Source organism: Triturus cristatus, chromosome 3_1 (genome assembly GCF_964204655.1).
Source record: "Triturus cristatus chromosome 3_1, aTriCri1.1, whole genome shotgun sequence".
NCBI lineage: Eukaryota > Metazoa > Chordata > Amphibia > Caudata > Salamandridae > Triturus > Triturus cristatus.
In genome coordinates this window covers 353,657,855-353,679,014 of record NC_140583.1, presented here as the reverse complement: position 1 = coordinate 353,679,014, position 21,160 = coordinate 353,657,855, and the positions used below count along the sequence as shown (strand labels likewise).

The following is a 21,160-nucleotide window of genomic DNA, read 5'->3' as shown; positions in this document are numbered from 1 at the left end:
GTGGGCATGCCATTATGAATTGTATTTGAGCCTTCAATAGAGTCGTCCTGTTCAGAAGGAAGGGGTCTTTTAGTGGCCATAACCTCCTTAAGGGTGTCCAGCATACAGGACCTCATCTCTCTATGGATGAATTTTTTTAATTGGGGGGGGCTTGCTTGTCATCGGAGTCTAGGTCTGACATTTTTAGATTCCGAGAGTAGGAATTTAGAAGGAAAGGTAAATGCCCCCCTTTTTTTTATTATTCAAAACATAAACAAAACTATACTTATTAACTATTTCCCCTTTTTTTTTTCTCTCTCTTTTTTTTAGGGCCTCAAAACTAAAGTGGTGAAGTTGGCAGGGTCAAAGGCAAAGAAAAAACTGCAGAAAGCGAGGGACGAGTGACCGGCAGCAGCTGATAGCAGGTGAGCAACTGAAACAAGCCGCTCGAGCTCAGCTGCTGCTGGAGGGTGTAGAGGAAAGGAACTTGGCAACCGGAGAGCGCAGCGCTGCCGTTGCCAAGGTCCACTCGTCGAAGAGGGAAGAGCGCTCAAGCGAGAGGACACACTTAAGTAAGAGCTTTTGGGAATGGGTTTAGGGGTGAAAATAAGTTAGAACGGTGGCGGCATTATTAAGCGCGTGAAGGTGGGGATTTGAAAGCGGAACACAGCAGAAGACCGTCCTGAAGGCAGAAGAGATCATAGCGCATAAGGCGCATACACCCGCCCGAAGGAAAGAGACACAGGGACTCCGGTGAGGAGAAGGGGAAAGAGGGTGGGGGTGTCCCGAAGAGACCATAAATTGGAATCAGGGCATGGAAAGGAGGAAGTAAAGAAGGGTGGGCGGGAGGGGTAAAATCCCTTTAGATCGCTAGCAAGGCAAAGCTGTTAGGCAACAATTAAGAAAAAGAACCATAATTGAAGTAAGGTAAAGGAACTTATCTGCTTGTGAGCCGCATTTAAAAGAGGCTCTCTGTTTGGTGCTCATGCCTCTTATACTGTCTGACTATTCCATTCTAAGAACTGTTTTACTTTGTGATGTAGTGCGGCTGCCTTGTGACTGCATTAAAAGACATTGCATAAAATGTAGCCTCCGGTCTTGTAATGAAATCTGCTTGCAATGCACCATGGAGATTTGAAAAAGCCATATTCTGGAATTCGCTACTTTTCGATCTCAGATATGACTATGTATTCCTCGGGTTCTGGAGAAAGGCCATTCCCCATACAGTGCTTGTAGTTCTGACTAGGAATAATTTGCCGCCCTACAAGTCTTCATCCTTCACGCTCAAATACAAGTCATGTGAAACACCTGACCATGTAAAATGACCTAATTTTCCATTCTCTCAGCAATCAAACGCTACAAAATAACTGTGCTTTACAAAAAACCTTTTCAAGAGCTGATAAATCAATACCAACTAAGTATGATGTGGGATGTGTTCAGAAAGCTTAAGATCGCAAAATGCTGTAACACTTTGTCGCTAATAAAGAGCAAATAAAGCCCAAGCAATTAAATTTGAAAATATTAATCCGTTTACCTTTTTTCGCTTTCCAAAGAGCAGATCTTCATTCTCATCATTGTCTGTATCATCATCGTCGTCAGATATGACATCTTCGAAATAATCAATTTGATCAGCATCTGTTTCATTCTTTCCAATTTCTCCTTTCTCCACATCATCCAAATAGGCTTCCATCTCAGCTAGTTTAAAAAATCTATCATCCACCACTGACTTTTCAATAGGTCTTGCTTGAGTTTTTTGTGTCTTTTTACTTTTCTGTTCTAGTTCATCGATGTTAAAATCGACATCGGAGTCTTCATCACTATAAATAAGTTTTCCAGTTTCCTTGAAATTTGCTCTCTTTTTCTTTTTGATTTCCACACTTTGCTCCAGATTACCATCACTGCCGAGATAAGACTCATCATCACTGTCATGATTGTCCTCATCACTGGAATGTGCCGCAGGCTCATCACCCTGCTCATCTGTGCTGTGAAGGAGAATAGCATCTTTGTCTTTGACAATCTGATTAACAGATTTCTTAAAAAATCCCAGAACTGCACTGTTTTGAAGCTCCAGCTGTTGCCAAATCTGCTCTTCATCAAAATTCTCTACAACTAGTTCCTTCAAAGGGCTTCCCGTTGTTGTCTCAGTAGGCTCAAGTTTATGGAAATCATAAAGGTTCTTAGTTAGATGTGAAAATTCGGAGGCCAATTCATCCTGCACACTAAACAAAATAGAAAACAAAAGACTTTAAAATATGCCAAACATATACAAACCACATGAGATCTCACAATACAATCAACCTCAGATTTAACCCCTTCCATGCCCATGACGGAACGGTTCCGTCATGAGCATCGGTTGAGCTGTGCTCATGACGGAACCGTTCCGTCATGGCCCCGCCCGCGCTCGAACCCTTCAGCACCGCGGGGGAATCCGCGCAGCGCTGAAGGGGTTAATAAAAACACTTCTCAATATGGAAAGCCCCTTGTATATTGAAATATTTGTATGTAGTGCATTTTCGTCTCCAGAGGAACATTACAGAGATTAATTATGATATGCTTGGGACACTGCTACACGGAAGGAAAAAAGCTTACACAAAGCATATGGGTTTGTGTATATATCAGTCTTGCTTTCAAAGATATACCAAAGGCTGTTGCAATCAGATCAAACGCCTATCCCCAAATTACCGCCTGCGCCTCATTCCCTTTAAGTATTTACATAGGCTTTGCCGGACACCTGCTCAGTTGCACAAGATGGGACTTATCCCCAGTGATAGATGTCTGCGATGTTCTGCTCCTGCGGCAGATTTCTCCCACCTCACTTGGCTGTGCCCTCAGATCTCCGCATATTGGCGCGAGGTCTGTGCCGCTATATCTGAGATCACCTCGTCGCTGGTCCAGCCTGACCCTCTGCTTTGCCTCTTAGGCTTCGTTAAATTTTGCCCAGATGCCACCCGCCGCTTGACTGCAATGCTCCTTGTCCTTGCGCGGCGTAGGGTCTCCATGTGCTGGGGTCGCAGGCTCGTACCAAAGTTGAAACCTGGCTTGAGGATGCTTCGTGCTGTCAGACACTCCTGTCCGAATTCTGGGACATAATTCCAGCCAAATACCACCTACTTGACATATGGGGTCCACTTGTGTCCTACCTCTTAAATCACAACTCCAAGTGTCCTGCGACCTCCCCCGTGCTCCCTGCCGGTGATGGTCAATGAGTTGCTGGCTCCCTGCTCATTCTCCCTTCTGCTCCACTAGCCTTTCTCCCCCACTCAATGTGCCTTTTCCCATGGCTCATTCTACTCCCCTAGTGCTTCCACAACATCTCTCCCTTGTATCGATTTCATGTGCTACGTGTATGAGGTAACCTATGCTGCAATATACTGTATGCTTGTATAGAATGTCTTGATACAGTGCAATCTTGTAACTTTGCTGTGAAACTTTGTTCAATAAAAGTTTTTGAAAAAAATAAAGATATACCAAAGGTATCTGAAACATATTAATGGGATGTTTTACACTTTGATTCCAATTGTAATAGCAAAACTCTTGTAATACACTCCACCATAATCATCTACTTCCATATAATTCAGAAGATACATTCACACAACGTTATAGTTATCCGTTTTTCTTTCTCATTCTCCAAGTAATGAAGAAAACACAATTAAAACTTGAAAATTAAAGTTGACTTGAGACCATGTCTACCATGCTTGTTGGCGTGTACCAGAGAAGAAACTGTTTCAGCTTGCAGAGTTGTTTGTGCTTTCCTTTTTGATTGTGGCTGGAAACAAAAAGCGGCCTCAGCTGATTAGGAATCCATTGAGGATAAAGCTTGAATTTTAATTGAAGGTTTTTTTGCTGTCTCTCCTTCAAATTGCAGTTACAGAGCAATAATATCACACTTATAAGTAAACAAATGCAACTGTTAACTGCATGGAATAAAATACATGAAACAAAATACAAGGAGATAATAATATGGACGTCCACTGCAAGAAGTCAGAAGGATATATACACTAAATACATCAGATGATCAGATGATTATAATCATTAGAGACTTGAATGTGCAAACAGACAAACTCACACATCACAATTCCAAAAATTAAAGCAAACCCATCAGATGAGTATAACCACTGGAGACTTCAATGTGCACACAGACACACTCAAGGGCTCGAAAAATCTTTAAAATGTTACTAGACCTGCAGGTCTATTAACTTTAATAATCTACTTGACCTAAATGTAATGTGCTGGACCCGTGAACTGGTAAAAAATTGTGTGATCCTAGGCAAATATTTTGTCTTATGGAGATGCCATTTTCTTTTTTATCAAATAAGAGAGCACCTTCAAATATGCAAGTTCGCTATTTCTGCTGTACAAAAATACTCTTTATTTATTAGACTAAATGTTTGCTCCATGTAATCGAGCCCATATATAGGGTACACATGATTCCTGGCTTGCCACTTAGTTCACTAATAGCATTGTCATTTGGGCAGGAGCAGTAATAATTCCCAGTTCATGTTTAAAAACTCACTTTTCATGAATATATTACCAAAGCATGATGTGGTAGTGCATTGTCATTTACAGAAAGCATATTTTCCATTGAAATGGCCACAAAACGTTCCAAGTAACATGTACTTTTGCTGATAATAGCGCATTAATAATTTCTGGAAACAGGGTTTCAACAAAAATATTAAAAATTTGCACATCACCAAGTAAAGGGTTCTAATTTGTTTTGATCATATAAAAATATATTTTTCACCACAGAATTACAACAAGCATTTGCAATGCAATAGGTCTCGCATTTACGCAAGTTTGAGCTATTGGCATTGTAAATTACAATGCCTTTTATTTATGTGTTGGTTTTTAAAACAAAAGGCATAGTCATCTACAATGCTAATAGCTTAAACTCTTGCAAAAGCGAGACTGATTGCGCCCTTGCAAACAGTGCAATCACTTACCTGGCACCCAGAATCAACACGTTTATCCATACATGTGTCTGCTTGCACCCCTTGCATAGTGTTTGCCTCCTTCATGTCTCCATTGTCTGATGGTCTCAGTTAACATGAGGCTACCAGGTCGCCAGATAATGGAGCGTCCAGGGCATGCATCAGACTACACCCTTCGAAGACCATTGTCAGCTCGTTATCACTGAACCTGTCAAATAAACAAACACTCACTTGCCCATCGTTTTACGGGTTCTTTTCTCATGGAAAACAGAGGCATCTGTTTACTCATGCCGAGCCTGAGAAAACAGGAGTACAAGGAGCAGTTCTATTGCTTTCCAGCCATATTAAAACTATGCCCATCTCAATAGTCAAACAAGCAATCCCCCAAAAAATAAATGTAAAAAAGCAAAGAAAAACCGGAAAAGCAAACTAATGAACTGGTGTTCTTACTCACCCACGACGTATGTTCCCTGTTTCTTGGTGAGGGCCCGTGGAGTCGTTTTTAGAGGGAGGTTTGGTGGGGGTACCCTTTCCTTTGAAAGCGGTATCTGGGGGCTACTGTGAAGGCCGACCTTGTGCGGTCGGAGTTGTGGTGCGGCCTGATCGGGGCCACAGAGTGATGGGCGATCCCCAGGGCCAGGCATAAAGAGACCGCCGCTGGAGCCTTCCTGCGGAATTGCCTTGTGGCGGCCTGAGGTGATGGCTGCGCTGGTCGCAAATGGTGGCCCAGCAGGCCTGGGGTGACCAGCTGCAGATCTCATGGCCTGCAGGGCTCCCGGTACCTGTGCCTTGCTGCCCACAGGGCCTTGCAGACTGAATACAGGCTGAGATCGCCTGGAGGAGGGGCAGAGTGGCGGTGAGCCGTGGCGTCACCCGGGGTGTTCCTGTGGCCTGCCGGGTGTACGGCCAGCAATTTGCTGAAATTCAGCAGCTGAGTGCGGCAGCGTCGGCAGTGGGGATGATTATGTAATAGGCAGTGCAACCAGCACGGCGTAGAGCGCACAACGCAGGGTGTTCACGTAAGCGCGGCGCGCACAGGCAGGAGATGTGCACGCGTATGGTGGTAGCAGGAGCGCCGCAAGCCATACGCGTGCACAGCTCATGTCTTGCGGTACAGGCGTGCACAGGTCCTGTCCCGTTTCCGACTTCAAGTCGGCAACCAGTCCTGCAACCTCAGCTAACGCCGCCGTATGCGTTCACAGCTCATGTGAGCGCGTGCACCTATCCTGGCCCGCATCGCAAAGCAAGTCGGCAACAATAGATCTCACTTACGCGAGCAGCGTATGTCACTGCATCGCTAGGCGAGATCTAAAAATGGGTCTTCATAACAAGTGAAATATATTTAAAATGTTTCAACCGGTCACTTAGCAATTTCTCACTTTAAGGAGTCTAATTGGTTCTCATTGCATCTAAGATCATGGAGGACGGTCTTATGAGCATACCTATAGTATTAATAGATACACACCTCACCACCACCTTAAATGCTTCCCATTCCACTAGGGGGATGATGTGGCATTGACATTTTCTGCAAAGTATGTGTTGATCGAGATAGCTAAATTGTCCCTAAATACTAGATCTTCTAATAATTTATGTTGCCTATGCCAAGTTGGAATGGGAGTGGAGACACGGCCTCAAGTTCTAGGCCTAGGGGTTGCAATCTGACAGAGTCTTGCCCAAATAAATTTGCATGCATGATCTTCGCTTGTAGGTAGATAGGACAAAGGATCCGGTCCAGGCGGAAATGTAATTTATGAGGAGGGGAGTAGGAGTATTCATGCATATTAACATTTCTACCTCGCCTAACATCAGTCAGGTACCATCCCGTAGCCCATTGTTGCAAAACTTTGGCTTGTTTGATCGAGCTTGTGCCAGGTAGAGGGAATGGTCTACCACTATATTAAGGACTGCAGTGAAGTCCCCGCTGATCACCCGCAGGCATTGTGCCCAGTCAGCCAAGATGGTGAATATGTGCGTCAAGAATATAAATTGTTCAGCTGCCAAGCACCACCTGTTTGTCATCTTGTCAGACCTTAACACAGACATATCAACCATCTTTATCGATTTTGGTGTCAGAGCTACAAAGGGTATCCCTGCTTGCAGCCACACTCGGTCCCACATGGAATGGCAGAGTATACGTGCAAATAGTTGCCCTCTCCATTTCTCATGTAGTTTAACAGCTTCAGCGACAGAAAGAAGTGTCTCTTGTAAAGATCTCACGCTCGCCCCACGTTGATTAAGTTGGGCTAAGATTCTATGTCGTTTCTGAATGGACCCCAAACCACTGACATTCCATGTTAGTATATTTTATCTACTCTGGACATGTGACATAAGGCAAAGTAACATTTGTTATATATACACACACGATTAACACATTGCATAACAAAACCGGTATGACACATGCGAGTGCTTATGTCAGAAAATTAAACAACTCTTTAATACAATGTCCAGCAAAACCGATTGTTTCCCCAAAACTGTAAACCCATCTGAACTGATTAATGTTGCATGTAAGCACTATATGGGCGAGGAGGCAGGAGACTAAATACTAAGAGTTTTGAATAAACAGATGTCAATAGGGCCTAGGCTTTGTGGTCTCATTGTTATGAGGCATAATACAAATTATCAAGTGTACATATGTAAGAAACACTTCAGGGTAGAGTAGGAATAAACGTTGTGATCCCAACTAGGAACGGCTCAACCAGGTGGCGTATACTGATTTAGTACAGAAGTGCTAAGGCATGTAAATAGGAAGGTCACAAAGTATTTGAAACATTCAAGCGAGTCACACCCCTAAGGAAGGAGAATATAGGTGTCTCTAAGACCAGTATGGAGAAACTCATTTACCATATCATATGTGGCTGGCAGCCTGTCCAGAGCTATGCACTGTGGGGATAGGATCATCAGTAGGCTGTGGTATCTTGAAAGTGAGGAGCGACATGTTAGCCACAAAGGTGGGGTGGACAGCTTTTGTTACGCAGGAACCAAATCACTGGCAAAACTCAGAGGATATGGTCAGCAGTCCGTGGCATTCCTGAGAGGAACAGAGCCACACTGGTGCTGGAGTCGTAATCTATGGCACTGTCCTCTGTGGAACTGGAGTGAAGAGTTGATTGTTGCTTCCCTGTGGATGTCAGTGATGCGATTGCCGTCAGTCTGCACTCCAGGGCCTGATGCGGGGACAGCACAGCTTCAGATGCCGCTCGGTGGTCCACACTACGACGGTGCAGCCATGAGGGCTGCAGAATCTTGTGAGACTGCATTCCAGGCGGTACCGGTTACCGAGCATTTGTGAACTGTTGCTCCAGCCAATACCATGTGACTTCCGGTGTATCAAAGAAGAGGGTATATTGATCATGAATTACTTTCAACTTTGCTGGGAACAGGAGAGCATAAGTTTGCCCTACGATCTCAGTTATGTTTTGGTAGCCTGGAAAAAAAGAGCGCAGGCACTGGACTGCCAGCATGTAATCCGGAAAGAGTGCAACAGATGTATTATATGGGGAGAGGAGTTGGCCTAACGGCTAGGGCGGTCGACCTCGAATCTGGGAAACCAGGTTCGAGTATTGGCAATGACGCTGAACATTCTGTCATTCTGGGCATATCACTTAATCTCCCCGTGCCTAACAAAAATGAATGTGTCTCCTCATGTAACATAACTGGTGCTATGTAAAGTGCTCAGATAACCGATTTGGGTCAAGTACGCGCTATATAAAACTCTGCAAAAAAAATGAATAAATTATCTACAGTTATGGGTGTATTTTCTCTAGATCTTTGGAGGACGATACCACAGTGCCTGAATTTTACAATACGGGCCATGATGGGACGTGGTGATGCATGAGTAGGCAGGCACTGCATGAGAATTCTGTGTGCCCTTTTGACCACATACAATGTTGACAGACCCTGTGGTGCTACTTGAGTTTTCAGCCAATTTTCTATGTATTGTGTTGTGTTAGAACCCGCTGCATGGCAATGCCAATAATACGTGCATTGCTGCAGCTTGCTCGCCATCCATCATCCTCTGCCCTTTCACGTAATGTTACGACCTGCTTGTGCCGACTGATGAAAAGGGCAGAATGTTCCTCCTGTAGAGGGGCCAGAGAGGACAAATTAGCTTCATTGGTTGCGACTTTATCTGCTAGTTTTCGGTGGTCATCTCGGAGGAAGCCTAAATTCTTGGCGATTATGCCAATTTGTTGTTCTATTACCATCGGGAGTCACCTCCTGAAGAATAACACCCAACTTACGAATTGGGGGGTAGGCCTTTGTGGGATATATATAGTTCTCTGTGGCCAACACAGAAGAACTACCAGATTGTGAAGGCTGAAAAATGGTTAGTTCCAGCGATAGCATTGTGTGGCCCATTGCAGGACGCAGACAGGAGGGGGCAACTAGAAGTCCCATATGTAGGTGGGCGCCTCAGCAATCAGGGCCTGTCGCTGCAGTTGTCCCAGGATAGTAGAATGTTCCAATCAAGAGGTGCCATCAACAGACCCTTGCTGCCAACTAGGGGTGCCTCCATTTTCATAGCAAGATGCAGGGACTTCATCTGGACTCCACGTGGTCCATCCCCAAAGCAATCCAGGCCAAGGCCACAACACGGCATAAGGCTTGTGCAGAGCTTTTTTTATTGACTCATGGTTCTTTCAATGCAGTACCTAGCTGTCGTGGATTACGTACCAATGTTTGTGATGTGCGAAAGATTGCAGGATTATTAATGGCCAATAGGGCATCCCTAACTTCCCTTGTTGGGGCGCCCTGCTGTTAACATTTGTAATGGTGCCTTGATACATTCCCTGCATTTACCTTCCCACTACCCGATGAAGCCATCTGCCTATACCTCCGATGGCCGCCTCTCCCTCAACGAAAGCATGATGCCCACCCTAAGTATATGGATGGCCCTCGGTCCCTGCAGAGGAGTAACAAAAGCATCACGGCCCTATCGGTGGGCCCTGTGAGCGCTGGCCCAGTGGGCTCACCCGGCAGTCCCTTGTCCCGCAGCTTGCAGGTGACTTTCATGCTCACTGTTAGTGGTCACTGGAACTGACCGCTACTCCGTGTTAATTCAAGCGCCATGGCCCGCTGTTGGATTTAATGGTTCCCTCCGTTAGAGCTCCTCGGGTCGCACCTCACTTGCACAACAGGCCTGATCGCCCAAGTCCATCCGCCAGCAATCCAATTTGTTGCAGGCAGTGTGGTCCAAACACACCTTCGGGGGAGCCTCAGCCGTGTGCCGCCATCAGCCACACAGTCTGTGCCAGAATGGCAGAACTCGTCTATTCGATCCTGGACCAATGGCAGGTCTGGGGCCCAGGATTAGGCACCCAGTATTGCGCCATTGTCTACAGCATCCCTGAGGGGAACCTGGCCGCCACCGCCCAGCCCACTGGAAAATGGCACCCACACCGTCTGCTGCGAGGCCCCGGCAAGCTGTGCCCCACCAAGCCCCTCAGTCGATAATCAGGGCTGGGAAAAAGGCCTGGGGGAGACGGGGGCCGAGACCCAATGGGTTGTAGATATCCAACACATCAATTAGGCCACGGATGTCGGGGGAGGAGGAGCCACACAGTGGGAGAGTCGGGGAAGTCCATCTGCCATCCTCGGCGGACCCCCACCACAATCAAGCACTTAACAATGGCATACACAGTTTCCAAAGCTAGGCATGTGCAAACATGCAGTTTATCGGTGTCAGCACTAGCCCATCTGGGACTAGATCTGGCTCCACCAGACCAGTTGGACATTTCGGCTGCATTGCAATAAAAACAAGCATTTTCAATGCAATCGGTCTCACCTTATATGTATTTAGCTGTGCAGCACGAAAGTAACTGTAACAATAGAGGATCTTGTTCTGAATTCCGAAATGTATTATTTAAAACTGTTGTGCCATGTTGGAGGGTCCTAGGAGCGACTGGGTGTAGTAGGTGAGTATCGGATCTGGCGGTGAGGATAGGAGGCTGGGTGTAGGGCTTGCAGGTATCATTGTGCTGCGGGACAAGGGACTGCGGGGTGAGCCCACTAGGCCAGCGTCCAGGGCTCCGAGAGTCCACCGACAGGGCTGTGATGCTTTTGTTACTCCTCTGCGGGGACAGAGGGCCATCCATATACTCAGGGTGGGCATCACGCTTTCGTTGAGGGAGAGGCGGCCATCGGAGGTACAGGCAGATAGTTTCATCTGGTAGTGGGAAGGGAGATGCAGGGAAGGCCTTCCGGCCTGATTAGTGACTCTGCAGGAAGTGCTCAGATGTTTGACTCTGGTCGGGCAGTAGGGAGGTTCATCTCGTGCAAGGACGTGGTGTGCTCGGATGGAACCATCTTGTTTGTTTTGTGTATGCAAAAGAAGTCTGCAGTCTGTACGATCCTGAGTGTATTGTGTTAAAACACCATTATGTGTGAGCATAATATTGACTGACTGGGAGCGGGGGTATATTGTGTTGTATTGGCTTTTTGGGATGCTATGTAAGTTGCTACTTCACTTGTATCATTAAATGAACGTTTATAGGTAGGACAAGGTCCCGATGCGATCCGCTAGTCATGTGGTTCCTGGGTTTCCTTGAAGTGTGTGGTCGAAATTGGTGTTGGTTGTAGTTTGACCCGGATGTGGACTGTTTGGTGAAGCGTGTGATCGTTTGAAAACATAATGCAGGTCTAGTTAGTTTAAACATGTCTTTAACCCCTTCGCCGCGGCAGGAATTCCGCCGCGGCGCTGAGTGGAGGGGGGGGGGGGGGGGTTTGGGGGCAGCGCGGTGGCGCTGTGCTCGTGACGGAACCACTCCGTCACGAGCCATGGTTGATCTGTGCTCAAGACGGAGTGGTTCCATCACATCTCCGCCCACTGCGCTAATCGCCCGCACAGGCGGGGAATTAGCGCCGCGTGGGCGGAGCGGCCGCCAACGGCCACAGCATGACGGAACCACTCCGTCATGAGCACAGCGCAACCGTGGCTCATGATGGAGTGGTTCCGTCATGAGCGGGGAAGGGGTTAAATAAACATGCTGTGTTGCAGAGAGTTTAGAATGCTCGCAATGATACTTTTGGGTACATACTTTGGAAACTGGTGCTCATATTCGGACCTACAAGGCGTGAATAACAATCCGCTAGTAGAGGTGAGAAAAGCCATACATTATGTGGTGTCATCTTCATCGTGTGCCTGACGCACTAAAGGGACAATAAAAACAAGTCCTGGCAGAAAAGGCCAAATCAACTTCATCCTGCAGGAGGCGTAATTAAAATGGACCATTGGGGCATGGAGTGCGGGGGGTGTACCAGGGCGGGGGGGGAGGGGGAGGGGTGTCTGGGGTCGTGGCAGGCCATCCTGGTTTGGTGGGCTGAGAAGTCACAGACTGCAGGTGCGAACGGGGGGAGGCAGGGGAACAAAAGAGTTTTCAAAGTAAAGGGGCTGATAGCCATGGAAGGACATGGTCGTCAGGAGGCGGGACTAACTTGCCGAAAACCAATCACGATGCATCATTTAATATTTCGTCCAATAGAAAAGATAAAGCTAGGTAAAGCTAGAAGGAAAGTGGGCGGAGCTTCCCCCACCATACTGTGCACAGCATCTCTCGACGACCAGCGCATGCGCTGCCTAGGGGAGACCTAAAGATAAACTAACTTATTGCTGCAGAGTGTACTTTGTAACCGTGGCAAACGGGATGCACCCACCCACTACGCCGGACACACACTCGACCCCATCTTCTCCTCCAGCAAGGACATCACCTTCAGCCACGCCACCGGACTCCACTGGACGGACCACAGCTGCGTCCACTTCAGCTACAGGAAGAACACGATCCACCACCACCAGCAACAGGTTGCACGCAGAGGATGGAACAAGATCACAGCCAACCAGCTCGCCGCTTCCCTGAGCTAGGACCCCCCCGCCAGCTCAGCGAACCCCAGCCAGGCTGCCAACAACCTCACAAAGTGGATCAGCAACTGCGCAGACGACCTCGCCCCACTGAGGACCCCGCCCAGCAGACCCGGCAGTAAGAAAGCACCATGGTTCAGCGACAAACTCAAGAGCTCCAAGAGGAACTGCCGAGCCCTCGAGAGAGCCTGGCGCAGAGACCCAACACCAGACAACATGACCACCCTCAAGCTCGCCACTCGAAAACACCACCAACTGATCCACACCACCAAGAAAACCGCATTCAAGGAACGACTGGACAACAACGCCCACAACAGCAAAGAACTCTTCAACATCGTCAAAGAGCTCTCCAACCCCAGCGCCGGAAACAACGACATCACCCCATCACAAGACCTCTGCAACTCCCTCGCCTCCTACTTCCACAACAAGATCGCGGACATACACAACAGCTTCAGCACAGAGCCAACGCACCCCACGACAGCACTAGCACCCCCCACCACCACCCTCCGCGCCTGGACCCCGATCAACACCGAGGAAACCCTACGCACGATGAACTCCATCCACTCTGGATCTCCAACCGACCCCTGCCCTCACCACGTCTTCAACAAGGCCGACTCCGTCATCGCGCCCCACCTGCGGGACATCATCAACACCGCCTTCGACACAGCGACCTTCCCGGAGAGCTGGAAGCATGCCGAACTCAGCGCTCTACTGAAGAAACCATCAGCGGACCCCACCGAACTCAAAAACTACCGCCCCATTTCGCTCCTCCCGTTTCCGGCCAAAGTCATCGAGAAGACCGTCAACAAGCAGCTGGCCGCCTTCCTCAAGACGAATGGATCCCTCGACCACTCGCAGTCCGGCTTCCGGGCCAACCACAGCACCGAGACCGCCCTCATCGCTGCCACTGATGACATCCGAGCCCTGCTCGACAACGGGGAAACAGCGGCCCTCATCCTTCTCGACCTTTCCGCGGCTTTCAACACTGTCTGCCACCGCACCCTAGAGCAGCGCCTCAGCAATGTCGGAATCCAAGAGAAGGCACTAGAATGGATCATCTCCTTCCTCGCCGGAAGGACTCAGAGAGTCCGCCTCCCCCCGTTCAGATTAGAAGCCACCGAAGTCATCTGCGGCGTTCCTCAAGGCTCCTCGCTCAGCCCCACCTTCTTCAATGTCTACATGAGCCCCCTTGCGGCCATCGCACGCCAACACAACCTCAACATCATCTCTTACGCCAACGACACCCAGCTGATCCTCTCCCTCACCAACGACCCCGCCACCGCCAGAGCCAGCCTACACGAGGGGATGAAAGACGTAGCCGAGTAGATGAAGAACAGCCGCCTGAAACTGAACTCAGACAAGACGGAAGTCCTCATCCTGGGATCCTCGCCCTCCGCCTGGAACGACTTCTAATGGCCCCCCCCGCCCTGGGCAGCGCACCCAAACCAACAGACCACGCACGCAACCTGGGCTTCATCCTGGACTCCTCCCTCTCCATGACCAGACAAGTCAACGCCGTCTCCTCGTCATGCTTCAACATCCTGCGCATGTTACGTAAGATCTTCCGGTGGATCCCCACCGAGACCAGGAAGACGGTCACCCAGGCCCTCGTCACCAGCCGACTGGACTACGGCAACTCCCTCTACGCCGGAACCACTGCCAGACTCCAGAAGAGACTCCAGCGAATCCAGAACGCCTCAGCAAGACTCATCCTGGACATCCCCCGACACAGCCACATCTCCGGACACGAGAGACCTATCTGGCTCCCGGTCAACAAGAGAATCACGTTCCGACTCCTCACCCACGCACACAAAGCCCTACACAACCAAGGCCCAGGATACCTCAACAGCCGCCTCAACTTCTACACTTCCACACGCCAGCTTTGATCAACCAAACACGCCCTCGCCGCCGTCCCCCGCATCCGAAGAGCCACCACAGGAGGAAGATCCTTCTCCTACCTCGCCGCCAAGACGTGGAACTCCCTCCCGACCCACCTCCGCCTGACCCAAGACCACCTCGCCTTCAGGAAGCAGCTCAAGACCTGGCTGTTCGAGCAGTAGCGGACCCCCCCCCCTCCCCAAGCGCCTTGAGACCCTCCGGGTGAGTAGCGCACTATATAAATGCTGTGATTGATTGATTGATTGATATTTCAAGGCATTTGATGATTTTGTCATGGTATATGCATCATGCAATCCATTTTGTATCTCAAGAGCAAAGATCACCTTTCCGTACACTCAATAAAGCTGAATGAAGTAAAGAGAAGGATGGTATACGCCTGTCCCCTAAAGTGTTTCAATAAAACAGTAAACCTCAAGATTTTGAAGCAAGGAGCCGTTTTACAAAAAAATAATCTTTAATTTAGTAGGATTTGGATATGCTTTTTTCTGGAGCACCAAATTCTTCAAACAATTATGAGTTTAGCATTGTTGAATAATTGATGGCTACTGTATATACTTGTACCTAGCTCGAGCAAAGACCAAGAAGATACAGTGTTGGAAGCAGAGAATGGTCCCACGTGACCAACGTGCCTGGCAAAATTGGGGTATGCAGATTTTACATTAGCACTCATCACTTGAACAATATACATTAAATTTGCTATTAAAAAACCCCAAGCTTCCCGCATTCATAAGAACATAACCTCTTTAAGGCGCCTACAGAATATCAAAACAAAAACAGAGCAGCATTTAATATTTTATCAAAGGAAGCCTGAAGGTGTAAAAGTAAAGCCTGGACAAGAAACAACGTGGCCATAAGATTCAAACGGATGATAGACAACAGGACATGGAGATTTTAGACTAGTAAACAGAATATGGTGCTATTGATCACAGTGGATATCACGATGCGCTAATAATGTCCAGTACCTTCCTCTAGAAGTTACTGGATGTTAGTAGCCCGTTGTGATACCCCGGCCTTAGCTTACAGAAACCATTGGGGTGTGGATATTAAGCTGCTTGGTCTATATGACCGTTTGTTATTTTCATATGAAATCTAAGGGATAATACAAGTACTTGAAGGGATAAAGAGAAATAAAAGTTTTAGGTAGAACGGATTCCTTTATACAGTCATACGGATTTGATCTTGCTGCACGGAAATATCTGAACCCTGATGAAGTCCTCAATGAGGACGAAACGCGTAGGCTGGGTTGCATCATTGATGCTTTGAAAAATAAAAATAAAAAGTTGTTAAGAGACTTCACACTGTGGTTCCCTTGTTATTTCAAACCTGGAGTAGAATATATTGATAACATAGAACAAGTATACACAAGAAGAAAACAAAGAGAAGAATTGCTATAGTAAAATTGTTGGACAATTGAGGCACTCCCTTTTGTGTTTTTTGCTGATTTGTATTCATGGTTTTTCAGAGTAGCTTAACCATTAAGGTGCGAGTCTCCGGGGGGCATAGCTTAGCCGGATGCAAAATGTCCGCCCTCCTAGCTGCCGGCATATGGACGGCGCTCGGCTTGGGACTTGGGACGCCGCCGATTCCTCATCCCACCTGGGTGGACTCCTGCGGCCTGAATCGCCCTCTTGGACCGGCCCGGCACTCCTGCTTCGCTCTGCCCGGTGAGTCGCTTTCCACGAGTGTGCCGTGTGGCGGGGGAGGGGGTACGCGGGTTGTACCGCTGGACCTAGACCTGCGCCTCTTCCACACCTGGCGCCCGCTACCCCAGCCTGGTCACCCTGGCCCCTGCGAGGTGGGCGGCGCACCTCCCACGACTCCCAAGCTGCTCTGGGCCCTCGCGGGCTCCCGGTTGCCTCCTGCAGCGCTCTCCCTTGTCGGCGTGCTGCCGCTGCCCCGCTCCTGGGGCCTTCTCCGCCACCTGGATGGCCCGGCGCGGCCCGACGTCCCCATCTTAAGCCTTCACACAGACATCCTCACTTGCCTGCCTCTGCCTCGGCTGGGTGGCCCCCCCGCCGGGCTTGGCTCCGCGGCGGGCCGTTGGGATCAGCGAGGTGGCTGCCTGCTCCGGCTTCCTCCCACATGTGCTGGCTTACCCGGCAACTGTCCAGCCGACTGACTGTTGCTGCTCTGCCTTCATCTGTGCCTCGCTTCGACCCGGCCGCCACCCTCTATACCTTGGTGCCCACTCTCGTCTCCAGGTGTGACCAGCTGCCCTGGGCCCCAACGTTCATATACCTGTGCTACAGCGCTGCCTCTCCTCCTCCCGGGACCTCTGTCTCCTACCTGACCAGCCTCCCTGCCGAGGTTTCCTACCGACGCCAGCCACGGTAGCGCCGGCTCCGGTCCACCCCTCGAACCTGGGCCACCTGCCTCATTCTCGCTGGGACCTCCTGCTCCGTCTGCGCTGTGTCCGGATGCCACCTCTCCTGTCGGACCTGGCGGGCTGCGGGGTCCCCCACCTCCACCCATTGGCACCTGACTACAGCCTCCTCCCTTGGCACTGGTCCTCAGCTGCAGCCCCTCTTCTTAGCCCCTGCCTCCTCATATTCCTTTCATCCACTCCTTGATCATCTGTGGTGCTGCTCCATAGGGCAGCCAGGACCTCAACAATGGGAGGGACAGACCCTAAGCAACCGAAGCCTGCGTTCGATCAGCGCAAGTCCTCACGACAAGAGGAAGCGATCATGGACGCTGCCGAACCTATTCACCAATCCGACTCTACCCGCGAGGCGACCTCAAGGCCATCGTGCTGGACGTGAAATACACAGTGACCGGTATCGCGGCTCAACTTGACCAACTCTCTGCCCTGCTGGACACGGTCAAGGCCAGAGTGGACTCCCATGAAACGTGGCTAACTCAAGTCGAAACCAGGATGTCCGATGCAGAGGACGCTGCCACCCAGGATCACCACACACTCCTACGGATGGATAAAATCCTGGAACTCATTAAAAATAAAAATGAGGATTTGGAGGCGCGCTCCCGCAGAAGCAACCTCCGCATCACGGTTGTGCCCGAATCCTCCAACATAACCAAGATGGAGAACTTCATCGAGCAGCTGCTCCGTGACCTCTTTGGGGAGCTCCTCGCGCCTGTGTTTATCGTCGAGCGGGCCTGTGGCTCTCTGGGTCCTCAACCTGCCCCTGGCCTCCCTGCTCAGCCCATCATCATCGCCAAGCTTCTGAACTTCAGAGACTGCGACGCGGTCCTCCAAGCTGCCAGGGAAAAGGGGGAAATTCGCAGCCAAGGGAATTTGATATCCTTCTATCCTGGTTATACCATGGCGGTGCAGGCTGCCTGCCGTGAATTTCTACCTGCCAAATGACTGCTGCAAAAACACGGCATCTCCAATTCCCTAGCTTATCTGGGAAAGCTACGTGTCAGGGATGGCTCACAGGTCCACACCTTTCTGGAACCAAAGACTGCATAAACTGTACAAATCACAGCGCTCCACCCCTTCAAGCTCCCAAACGCCTGCAGCTGGTGACCTAAGTGACAATGGCTGATGGCAGCTCTCGCTCTCTGGCCTCCGTAACTGTGTGGCACGAACCCGCCCTCCTCGGTCCTGGTTCCAGTTGTTCGGCTATGGCTCATGTACTGACTCGCACCTGTAGTTATTAAACCCCCTTACCCATGGGCCCTGCGGTTCCTTTCAGCTGCTGCAACTCTGCTACACTCCTCCCACAGCCCTACACTCCCTCCTTTCCTATGTGGCACCGCCATGGTTTTACCTTGCACCTGCATCATGAGTGACTTGTGGGCCCCAGGGTGCAGGGCGCTCCTTAGGTCTCTCTCTCTCTTTTGTCTACAGTGCGCTTTCCACTCTTGGCTTGGCCACCCTGTCCTTGCGGCAGGGGTGTTCGCTGACCTGAGCCACATCTCTGCAGGATGACTCCCTTTATCTCTTTCTTGAATTTCTCTCCTTATTCAGTTTCTTCCTTTCCCAGTTGGGAGTTCCCTGGGTGGGTGGGGCTGTTCTCTCAACTTGATTGGGGGGTTGGTGTGGGTGGTGGGGGGGGGGAAATTCCCTTGGGTGTTGTTGCCTCGCCTTCGAAGCCTGTTGTTGGGTTTGTTTTTTGGACTGCTCTGCACTGTACTGTTTGACACACAGCTCTCCATACTGCACATCACATCTCACGCTTCTCAAGCTTCCCTTTCCCACAAGGTTGACATTTGCTTCTTCCAAGAAACCCACTTGTTCCCTGCCACTGCCTCCGAACTCCAATCCCGGCATTGTGATGAAATCCACTCCTCCTTCTACTCAGCTACTCCCTTGGGGTATCCATCCTTCTTCGCAGAGGGCTGCCCTGGCAAACCACCAAGGCCATTACCAATCCCGAGGGCCGCTTTGTCCTCGCAGCAGTTTACGGCCCCAACTCTAATGACCCCGACTTCTTGGTACTGGTGTGGCGACACATTCTCCCTGGGCCCCACCGCTTTACTGTGGGATTTCAACATTACACCTTCAGCCACCCTGGATCGTTCTGGGCCCCGCGCTTTGCACCTCCGCTTTACCTCCCTTTTGCGTTCCATCCTGGCCCACAACTCCCTGTTGGATGCATGGCGTCATTCCCATCGGACTTGCGCGAGGGCACCTGCATTACGGGCACCTCAGGCAGCTGGTCCCGCCTGGACCTTTGGATTACCACTCGCAACGCATATGCATGGGTCACCTCGGTCGAGCACATGGCATGCACTCTATCGGACCATGCACCCGTCGGCCTCTGTCTGCTCCCCGCACGCATTCCCCAGCGTATGTTTGCCTGGCGATTGCCCCATATCGCGCTCCGCGAATCGGTGTTTTGCACAGAGGTCCAAACTGCAATAGAGAACTTTTTCAAACTCAACGCCGGCTCTGTGGAAGCCCCCTCCACACTTTGGGAGAGCTCAAGGTGGTGGTTCGGGGCGAGTGTATCTACAAACAGTCGGGAGTCTTACGTTGCATCCACGGCACTCTTGCGCACATAGAGGGAGAAATTAGGGTCCTCGATTCTCTGCACTCTACCAGCCCCCACCCCGATACCTTTGCACAGCTCAGAGGTAAACTTTCTGAATTCGAGCAAGAAGCCGATAGGGAGCTCTCCTTTTTTGGTAGGGAGGCGAGGGCGAGCCGCTACGGCGAGGGTGATCGGCCCAGTAAGACCTTAGCCAACCTTCTGCGACAGGCCCATGCTGCCTCCTACATTGCGACACAGGGGTCCTGAATGCACTACCTCTCCTACGGAGGTCATTTTAGTCAACTCTACACCGCTGGGACTGCGCCGTCTCATGCCCTCCTGGACCAATACTTCGACAGTCCAATACTTTGAGCTCCTCTGGCTGGGCAATAACCATCAGGAATACCTCGATGAACCCTTCCCTAAGGAAGAAATCCTAGCTGCCATTAATAATCTGCCCGGGGATAAGGCGCCCGGCTCTGATGGACTGCCTGCTTCTTTTTATAAAGCATTTGCCCCCACCCTTGTCCCGCATCTTGCCGCTATGTATAACGACTACTTTGAGTCTGGCCACTTCCACCCTTCACTCCGCGAGGCCCTGCTGACACTGCTCTTGAAACCAGAAAATCCCCCAAACTTCTGGACTCATATCGTCCCTTATCACTCATCAATACCGATAATTAAAATCTTCGCCAAGCTCCTGGCCTCCCGACTGTTGCCCCTCATGCCCTTGATCTCTCGCCTGGATCAGTCCGGTTTTATTCCTGGGCACGCAACGTCTCATAACCTCGGTACGATCTTCGCAGTACTTCATCAGATCAACCTCGCCCTACTGGCCCTGGAGGCTCTCTTAGACACCACCAAGGCCTTTGATACTCTTGAAAGGCCCTTCCTTTTTCATCTCAACCCAGTCTTGGTTTCAGCCCGGTCTTTCTGCGCAAAGTCCATCTCCCCTATGCTCTACCGGTAGCTCGCCTCCTGATAAATGGTCAAATATTAGATCCCATCCGCGTCTCGAGAGGGACTAGGCAGGAGTGCCCACTCTCACCTATGCTTTTCGCTGTGGCCATGGAGCACCTTGCGGCCAGGCTCAGAGAGCATCACACTCAGAGGGGTCTGGGCTTTGCGGCCTGCACCCTGGTTGTATCCATGTATGCAGACGATGTCACGCTTTATGTCCATCACCCTCAAGAGAACCTCGGCCCTATGGTCCGTGAGGTGCTGCGGTTCGGAGGCCTATCTGGCATCCAGGTTAACTGGAGTAAGTCTATTCTTTTTCCTCTGACAGAAGCCACAATCCCATTCACTCCGGACTACCCTTTCGAATGGGCATCAGGGCCCACCAGATACCTGGGTGTCTGGCTCAGTAGGGATGTGGATGAACTCTGGAGAGTCAATTTTGGTCGGGCAGTCGAATGGCTGGAGACCAAGATACCCCTATGGCGGCGCCAGCCCCGGTCCTTGGCGGGGCGTATCGCCATCACTAAGATGGTAGTGCGCCCGAACGTGCCTGTTCCTCTTACAGCTCACTTTTTCCGCACTCTCCGTTCCCTCATAATCTC

At 50.1% G+C, this 21,160-nt stretch overlaps 1 protein-coding gene across 1 annotated transcript in view; it reads right to left on the bottom strand.

Moving 5' to 3' along the window:
* The window catches only part of MPHOSPH10 (M-phase phosphoprotein 10), a 169,686-nt gene that overhangs the window by 136,263 nt on the left and 12,263 nt on the right, over nucleotides 1-21,160 (bottom strand). Inside the window, exon 2 of the mRNA XM_085644088.1 lies at nucleotides 1,514-2,198. Coding sequence (XP_085500214.1) covers nucleotides 1,514-2,198 — 685 coding nt within the window. The remainder of the gene's footprint in view (nucleotides 1-1,513; nucleotides 2,199-21,160) is intronic.